Source organism: Parus major, chromosome 4 (assembly GCF_001522545.3).
Source record: "Parus major isolate Abel chromosome 4, Parus_major1.1, whole genome shotgun sequence".
NCBI classification, from domain to species: domain Eukaryota; kingdom Metazoa; phylum Chordata; class Aves; order Passeriformes; family Paridae; genus Parus; species Parus major.
In genome coordinates, this window is record NC_031771.1 from 60,451,081 (window position 1) to 60,460,394 (window position 9,314).

The window sequence follows — 9,314 nt, forward strand, 5'->3', positions numbered from 1 at the left end:
GTGTGCTCAGCCAGGGTTCTCAGTTCACAGGTGCTTTTGTGTGCCTAGACTGCCAGCTCTCAGCTTAGGTTTACAAAGGGTTGGGGAGGGGTTTGACTTTTATACAGCAATAAGCTATATAAAGCTAAAGGCAGAATTCCCTGCTGAGATCCTAGAACACTGCACCCCAGCACACAGTCACTCTGGACTACTGCTGTAAGCTCCAATGAGCCAGGGCAGCCTGCAGTGCCAGGGGTGATGCGCACACAGCTTAGCTGCAGGGACAGTGTGTCCCTTTGCTTTCTTTCCAAACCTTTGCAGGATCACTCTGATGTGTAGGGCTGCTGGTTTGCAAGTTTGTGGGGGTGGAAGAGGGAGTGAGGGAGAAAAAAAGCAGTCATGTACCACAGGAAGCCAGAAATCTGAGTCCCATTTCACTTGCTGGCTGGTGTACAATTCAGAAAGGAAGAGGGTAGAGAAGCTGCTTTCATTAACCACGTAGTGGACTTGCAGGAATATGAAATTTGGAGATAGTCACAAATATTCCCCTAGTCTTTCTTCAAAACCGAGGGGGAGATGCTTCTTTGCACATCTGATGCAACTGCCTTCCCCTGTGACTTGCAGAGGTGGACAGGCCAGCCTTGGCTCCTGTCAGTGCTGGGCACCCTCACCAGAGGGACTGGGCCCATCCAGATAAACCCCTGCCTGCTGGGGCCCTTCACTTGCTGTGCTGAGGACTATGCTGGTGCCAGCTCATACAGTCTTCTCTCCCCTCCCTTGAAATCAATTTTATCCCATCCTGTTCTTCAGAGGAGCTGAAGAGAAATTTCCCTCTTATTTTTCAGATCTTCTGTTCCCGCTGTTCCTCCCACTCTGCTCCATTACCTCGTTATGGCCAGATGAAGCCTGTCCGTGTTTGCACTCACTGTTACATGTTCCATGTCACTCCCTTCTATAGTGACAGAGCTGGTATCTGACATATTAAACTACTGGTGTGTCTTCTGGAGTCTTACATGGACTGGTATCTTTGACCTAAGCCAAGAATTAACTTGAAAGAGAGGCCCAGTGAGGGCACGTAGGCTTTGACATCCATTATTATAAATTTTGTACAGACAGTTTTTATTGCATTTTACTAAGCTGCTAAAGGGAACTACGAAGCGTCTGTAGCTTTAAGGCTACAGTACAGTCTTCCATAAATTTATGACATTAATGTTACGATGCCATATGCAGAACAAATGCACTGTGTGGAAGGAAATAGGGCTCAGAGAATTGAACAGGCATTGCTGCTTATCTTACATGCTAGGAACAGAGTAGCCAGTTAATTAGTCCATCCCTAGTGGATCAGTCCCAAAGCTCAGACACTCCAGTGCCCATTGCAATCCCAGCATGGCTATGGGCATCAGCACTCTCCCACCTGCTGCCATTTAACTTCCCCATTTCTAGATTTTTGCTACCTATGCTAGGATTAATAAAAGCAAATCTATTTCAAATCTGTATTCAGTATTTACAAAGGCAAAATTTTCAGTGAATCCCATAGGAAGCACTGAAGCCCTAAAACAGTATATTTGTGTCGCCTTTCATTTACCGAGCAGAGCAATAACTCCAAGTTGTCTTCTAAAAATTTTTACAACTTCGAGTTCCATAGTTTGGAGTTTTGGAAGTATTTATAATCTTAATCATTTATGCTAAATCTTGTTAATAAAAGTCTGACACAGAGGTTTGGTTTCTATATCAGCATTTAAAACGTAACAAACTTTAGAAGAAGTTACCAAATAAATTATTTCATATTAAAGTACATATTTTTAACAGTTTGGCAGCAAAATTTAGTAGACAAGACAAATTATTTCTCCCATAATACTGGGGTTTTTTTAAAAGGCAAATATGTAATGAGATATCCAAAAGGTCTTACAGAATGGTCAGCCAGAGAAGGGTACTTGTTGTCCACATTTGGCAGAGTAACCATGTAAAATAGTGCATACTGGTACTTCACTCATACTAACAACTCAGAAGACATTTGTGTTTATTTGAAACACCAGGGAATAATTCTTATCTCCACTCAGAGAGGAAAGAAATAAGACTCACACGGATTCATGTTATGATCTTGCACGAACTATTTGCAGTAAGAGCTCCCTGAGTACTGAGGTTTCAAAGGCATTTGGACCTGCTTTGAGTTGGCCACATGAAAAGCAAGACAGTGTGTGCTGTGGTTACAGAGGAAACAAGATCAAGAGCTCTTTGCTGTGCCCCCTTTCCTGACTCGTGGTGTTACACACTGTGTTTCAAAGTGATAAATACAAAAATGGATGAGGAAGTTGTTTGCAGTATCATGCTCGAGAAAGGTCGTCACTCAAAATGATAAGGCAAAACTGGCCAGTGTTAATTTTTTTAAAAAATTTTATTAATTTTTTGGGGACATTCCCTTTGCTCAGTTGTTTACTGTTCAGTGTTAATGAGCCATATAAGGGTGCTGAAGTTTGGCACTACTGTCATTTTTATTCAGATGAAACAGCTTCACTTAGTTTATGTGTAATGCACAAGCCTTATGATGCTGTTTGTAGACAATGTCAGCTCTGATGTGTTATCCTCACTTATTTATATTTTTTATTATTATTACTTCCCTGAAATCTTTCTCATGAAATTCTTGGGTTGGAGTGTCTGCATTCACCAGAGTTTGGAAAGGCATGGGGTTGGGTGATTGGTGGAAGATGGGTGATGTGGTGCAAGCAATGATACTTATTCAGGCTTAAATCTCAGGCTTCACATTGCAATGATTATTGCAGTTTTATTTTTAGGAAAAAAAAAAACCAGAAAAACACAAGAAATTTAATGCCTCTTTTATAGGATTAAAAATATTGCAACAAACTTCAATTGTGAAATAAATATGCACAAAAAGTTGCTTCTGTGGAAAAAAAAATCTTATTTAATGCACTGAATATTTATTTAAGCTTGTTTTTATTTTGTAAATGCTGTAATTCAGAATCATTTCCATAAATATGATATTTAAAGATCTCAGACACTATAGTTTCTTATGTAAATACAGACTCCTATTTCTCTTACTGAAAAGCACAATGACTATATCAATACTAATATACATTTGCCTCAAGGAAGACTTTCATCTTGTAATCTCTTCAGATAATTAAAGTGTCAGGACTTTCTACTTCCATGTGCTGGATTGCTCTTTCATTTTGGGGTCTGTTTACATGGAGTGACAGCTGCCATCTTGTCAAACAAACTGGCCTGAACTCTTTCTCACATGGCAAGTAATACAAATGAAATTAGTTTAAATTTGGAAATGAAAGTCACCCATACAGTGAGGGGGTGGAAAATCAGATCTGGAACACCAGCCTGTCACTTAGCATTGCCTTGTGCTATCTCTTGCCACCAGCTGAAAATCTCCCTTCCCAAAATATCTTGTGTCAATGGCCACTTCACACATCAGGCATGTTTGATCTGCCTGTGTCACATCTGAATAATCTTTCCTGTGGGGGATACAAATCTGCTACAAAATACAAAGTGGAAACAGTGCTCCTTGGATCTCTGTGCACAGTTATCCTTGGGAAGCATAAATGCCCAGTGCTGCTTTGTTCTGCCCCTGTACGGGATACAGCTGTTAAAGGTTTTATGAGAATTAATTTTCATTTCCAGGGGTCTTAATGCTGCATGGCTTTGGGACGCCATTTCACTGAACAGAAAACATATTGCAACTCTATGATGTTGGGATCTCAGCTTTGGTGGTGCAACAATGGGGAAACTTTACTGCACACAAATGTAAGATTGCATTTGAATTAGCATGCATAATGTTTATGGGAAAATAATGCTGCCTTCAGGTGTGTATGAAAAAGTGAACAGTACAAGTTTATGCTAAAGGGACTTTTTAATCAAAAAGGGGATTTCTCCAGAATACAACATGTTCCACAGCAGTTTTCCTGTTGGGGATATTACAATGGGAGTGAAGAGGATAATAAGGTAAGAACAGTGTTGGCAAAGGCAGCAATAATTCACGTGGTGCTGGACTCTCCTGTGTGGCAGTTCCCTTCTGAATCGTGGCTCTTTCCAGGGGAAAAAAAAATAATTACAGTAAACTCTGGAGTGATCCTTTCTAGGTCTGTACAAATTGTACAGCACTTCCAGCTCTCTCTGGGTTTGTACAAGCAGGTGGATATCAAGGCTTCCTCTGCAGTGGAAAGGAACTTCAGTAAAATAAAATTCCCTCTGCTTTCAGGGAATACCCCTGTCCAGAACATTCAAACAGACTGAAAAGCTGTCACACAGCATCCCTGTGAGAAGGAACCTGGATGGAAGTGATGGGTGAGGCGTGACCTTTGTGTGCATTTTCTGAGCTCAAAGGAAGGAGGAGGGAAACAGGCTGTGGTTGTACTTGTACTCGGGTGGAGAGATGAGAAAGGTGGGCTGTGGGAGCAGGACATTGACTGTAGGAAAGCCTCAAAAGCCTCAAACACATCACAGTCCTGCCTGGAGCTGGAGGAACCTGCTCTCAGTGCCTCGCTGAACTCTCAGTTCATGCAAAGTCAAAGCTGCTGGAGCTGCATCCACTGGTTTCCGTGGCAACCCCTGATAGCATCTCTGCCAGAGCCAAGACTGCAGCACTCTGTTCCTGCACAGGCAGGCATGGAGGCTCCTGTTTTCTGCTTCGTCAGAGGGATTGTGATGGCTCAAACATCTTCATTTGTAACCAGGGTTTGTACTGCAGTCAAAAGCTTACTGTGAACTCTATTTTCTAATGACAGCATTTCACTGCATTATGCTTTGTTGTTTGTCTGGAAGAAATCATCTCTGTAGGCATCCTTTTGACTTCATTGACGAGGGGGGATTTAGCTCTTTTTCCTTCTCTTTCACCCTTTACCCCACCCCATCACTCAGCTTTCAGTTTCTGCTGTGTATAAACTAAACTTATTCTGTGGCCCCTGTAGATATCTTACACACGGTGAAATACTAAGACAACTAAAGGAGCTTTCATCTATATTGCTTCCTGATCTTTTCCTTCAAGTTTCCATGCACAGGCTTGTTTCAGACCACTTGTTATCCTTGTACCTGCAGTAGCATCCTGCCACACAGGTCCTTCCTGGCTGCCTGAGATGCCATGGGTCTCGCACCGAGGTGTTTAAAGTCCTGCAGTATTCTTTTACTTCGTGGCAGAGAAAGGATAGATCCTAATTCTCAGGTTTTAATAGCTGTTAGTAAATTATAGATATTGCCATTTGGCTCTTTTTTCCTTTGCTCTTAAACCAAAAAAATGGTAAAGTAATAGGCCAGAAGGATGAAGAAGAGAATACTTGTTAAAGCAGCTTTGGAAGTGTGAAGATGATGTTTTAATGAAGTAATTGGACTCTTTGAAAACAAGCTGTAACTGCATGTGCTAGGAATGCTGGGGCTCATGCATAAAACAAACTGGGCAATTAGTCTTTCATGAACTCATTTCATTTCTTGTTTTCACTAAACATGAAGGCTGTGAAGTGTAAAGAACAATTTTTCCCTCATGTTTCACTTAAAGGTATGAAGCTGATTTTTCTTCTCAGTTTTTCTCTGCAAACAGCCACCAGAGGCCCTGTTGGGGCTCTGACTGAACTTGTCTGCAAAAGGGAAAATCCTGTGTCCAAAGCAACCAGCAGTGGGGCCTCTCAGGCTCCCACCCCTGAGGAGCAGTGAGAGTTGCCTGCGTGTACAAGTGACTGCAGAGGGGCTGTTGCTCATGTCCAGCTGCTGGGTGACACTCCCATCTGCTCCTGCTCAGGAGCATGCAGTGTCTGCCACAGCCCAGGATGTGAGGGACCACTGTGCCTGGGAATGGCAGAGCCAGCAAGCACTGACCTGTAACTACCTCACGTAATACAGAGATTTGATTTTCTGAAAATAACCCTGAGCCAGGCACTCACACCGCTTAAGCAAGCACTTAAACTCATGTCTTACTCTAGAAAGTCTTATTTATTTATTTCTGCACTTCTATGTAATTCTTCACAGGGCAATAAAATCTTGGTGACCATGACTTTTTTATTCACTGAGTTAATAAAAATGGTATAAAACAGCAGTAGGGAGGGTGTTTCAGGTAGCTGCTTTCCCCATAATATTTCACCAATGGCCAGCTTTCAGGTATTTAGCTGGAATTAGACTGTGATTCCAATGGGCCTGTCAGTACAGTGGAAGATGATGATAAGAGACTAGATAAATTCAAGACTAGGCCTGAATGGCATTTGCACTGGTAACCTCTCTGATGATGTTCTGTAAAGCATGTTAAAAATACCTTGTCTTTCATAAGAGATGTGTCTGAAAATGACACACAGGTGCTTCAGCCTTTTTGGACAATTTGAAGAAAGTTGTCCCTCAGCATTCCAGGGCTGGGCCACTGGTTCTGCATGGACTGTCCCAGTCAGATCCTTGGTGATGAGAAGGCACCTGTCAGGTATGTTAAGAGCAGTGTGATTATCTTGGCTTTATTACCAAAGGACCTGTACCATGGCATCTTCTGTGTTTGGGGAGCCTCTGAGATCAAATTTTGAGGGACTTGGTAATTATTTTTTCTGGTCAAGATCATTTGTGATTGCTGCTTCACTAGCATCTTTTCTGTTTATTATGCAGCAGTAAAGCCTGCCAGTTTTGGGTTGTTTTGGTTTCTTAAATTGATTTCACTTTCTTTGGCTTATCTGCAGAAAGCTGGAAATTAATAATTGAAAATATAAACAGAAAAATAATCACTCCAATTTCATAAATAAAAGAAACTACTCCATGATGCTCTCAAATACTGGGAAATTATACAGCAAAAACTGAACCCCAAGTAGTCCCAAAGTCGTGGGTGTCTGTCTCTGAACCATTTGCTTTTGTCTAGGAGGACTTGTAGCTGCTGGAAAGCTACAAATTTTGGGGACCAGAACTTACAGGTTTGAGCCAGTGATTGTAACTACTTTGTCTAGAAATAACTCTTCCTTAATTAAAAAAAAATAATGAAGTGAATTGCTGCACTTCCCATGTAAAGCAGCTCTGTTCAAAGGAGAGAATTCATCTCATTTGGTCCAAGTGTCTTGTGTCCTGGAACAAAATATAAAGCTACCACTAATTAATTCAGTGACCTCTTTTATTCCTCTCATTGCCATGTCTTTTAGAGTTTCTTTCAGGACAGCCTTGCTTGGAGAACAAAGCAGGAAAACTTTGTCTACCTGTATACCTGACAGGTGTTCTTGGTCATGTTTGTTCCTCATATTCTGCTTTCTGCCCTTTCTCTTGCTTTTTCTCTTTAAAGGAATGTTACTGGAGTTAGACTCTAAACTGAGTCTCAGGAAAAATGTTTCCATGTTCCTTTCCTGTAGGGAGCATTTGAAATACGACTGTGTCTAGTCTGTCTCAAAAAGGTGCTTTGTGAAAACCTGAGGATGCAGACTTGCATCCAGATGCTGCCTCCACGCAACTTTTGACTTACACTGGAACAAGAACAAAGTAAAGAATCCAAAATTCAGGCTGGTGTAAAGTGTGAAAGCTTACGGGTATAGAGTGCTTACTGAAAGTACCCAACACAAGTGCCAGCCTCTGCCACCGCCAGGCGCAAGGCCGCAGGTGGTGCAGCCCTGAGCTGGAGATCTGGGACCTCTCCAGGCTGGAGGGAGAAGCCAAGGAGCTGACAGCCCAAGGGACACTGCCCAAAGGTTTTTGTCTACAGGCTGTTTTGCTAAAAGCAACTTCCAAAAGAAATGCAAGATATTGTCTTACCTACTGCATTGAGGGTATTTTCAATGAGCTTGGAGAAAACCCATTGGGTGTGCTACTTCTCTCTTCCCACCCAGTGTTAAAGAAACACTGTTCCTTAGCAGGTGGAGGGGACAGAGAGGCTGTTGTCTTTTTGCTTGCTGATTATATTTTTATATGTATTTTCTGCTTGCTTGCTGAAGTAAGAAATGAAAAGGAAAAGAAGTGTTCACTTCCTGGAAATCTCAAATTCCCATTCATGGAACAAATAATTCTCATAGCGTGTTCTATATGCAAATAACTACCAATCATTAAATAATATTTGGTTGTTTTTAAACAGAAAAATCATTAACTCCAAATCAAGCAATTATGAAAGCGCTTCCTCTGAGAACAAACAGCTCAGAAGCCGCAGAGAACACCAGCGCCATGTGATAAAATCCTCTGCCCCGTGTGCTGCTCCTGGAGCCTTTCCAGTGCCTTCCCAAGGTTCAGATGTTGTCACAGCATTAGCTGCCAGAGGAAGTCTGTTCTTGCCAAATCGTGTCTTCTTGGCTGCTCTGTGCTCCTGTGCTGCTGGTGTTCAGCTCTGTCAGCCTCTGCAAGGTTGCATTTATTTGTGATATTTATAAAACGGATTAAGCACCTGGCACAAAGGAGGATGGAACTGAATGGGGGAAGGTGTTGAGCAACTGTCCTGCTAAAAATGTTCCTGGTGTGTTTTGCTGTGAGGGAAAAGCCATGGGAGTGACCGAGGGCTTGGAAATGTTCAGAGTTGCAATCTATTGAATGTATCAAAGAAATATGGTTGCAGACAACATCAGTAAATGCCTACACTGGGTGCACAGGTCTGGGAAGCCTCCTGACAGGGGTCTAATCAGAACCAGTGGCCAGAAGTTGAACAAACACAGGTGAGAAAGAAGGTTAAATCTCCTGTGCATAACCAGCTGTTGAACAGTGAGCTGATCGTTGTGGTGAGCTCTCTACCTATGACCACAAGTATTTTTAACAAACACAACATCAGGTGCTTCTTGCAGGCACAGTGGTGCAGCCACCCATGTCGGGACCAAGTTAGAAATAAGCACTCAGTGGGGCTGTACTGTAACAGAGGTCAAGACTCCTGGTGGTCTCAGTTTATAAACTGGTCCAGAAGTTACCAAGAGGCGGGATCTCTCTGTGGGCTGATGTGCAGGAGAGATGCAGCAGCACAGGCAAACCCACCCTGTGCTCTCCATCTTCCTGTTTCACCCCAGAGCTAATCCTGCACCAGGGCTGGAGTCACACTGGCATTAGGCTGTTACAAGCAGCAGGAAAAGAAAGGTAATGGATCAAACACAAGGAAGAGGGATGCAGGGAAGAGCACATTCCCATTTAGGAAGCCAGTGTCTAAAGGAGGGGAAGGAAAATCCCTGACCACAGAAATCTCCCTATGTGCAATTTTTAATCAGCTACAGGAATTACTTCCCAGTTTGCCAAGAAGAGTTCTGTCCTTGTGAGCGTGCTGTGATTTCCTGCAGCACTCTTTAATACTGGTGTCCTGCTGAATACATCACTCCTACACAGGCCAGGTTGGGCTCTGGCTACCAACAATGTGCCACGTGTGGGAGCTTAGCATGGCTATGTGGAATCACTGCTTCCCCACACCC

At 42.6% G+C, this 9,314-nt stretch overlaps 1 protein-coding gene across 4 annotated transcripts in view; it reads left to right on the forward strand.

Annotated features, from left to right (window-relative positions):
* Nucleotides 1-3,136, forward strand: part of ZFYVE28 (zinc finger FYVE-type containing 28) — a 145,413-nt gene extending 142,277 nt beyond the window's left edge. For all 4 annotated transcript variants that reach the window (XM_015625176.3, XM_015625177.3, XM_015625178.3 and 1 more), the window contains one exon: nt 825-3,136. In XM_015625176.3, coding sequence (XP_015480662.1) covers nt 825-956 — 132 coding nt within the window. In that variant the 3' untranslated portion in view covers nt 957-3,136. The remainder of the gene's footprint in view (nt 1-824) is intronic.
* The last annotated feature ends 6,178 nt before the right edge of the window (nt 3,137-9,314 follow it).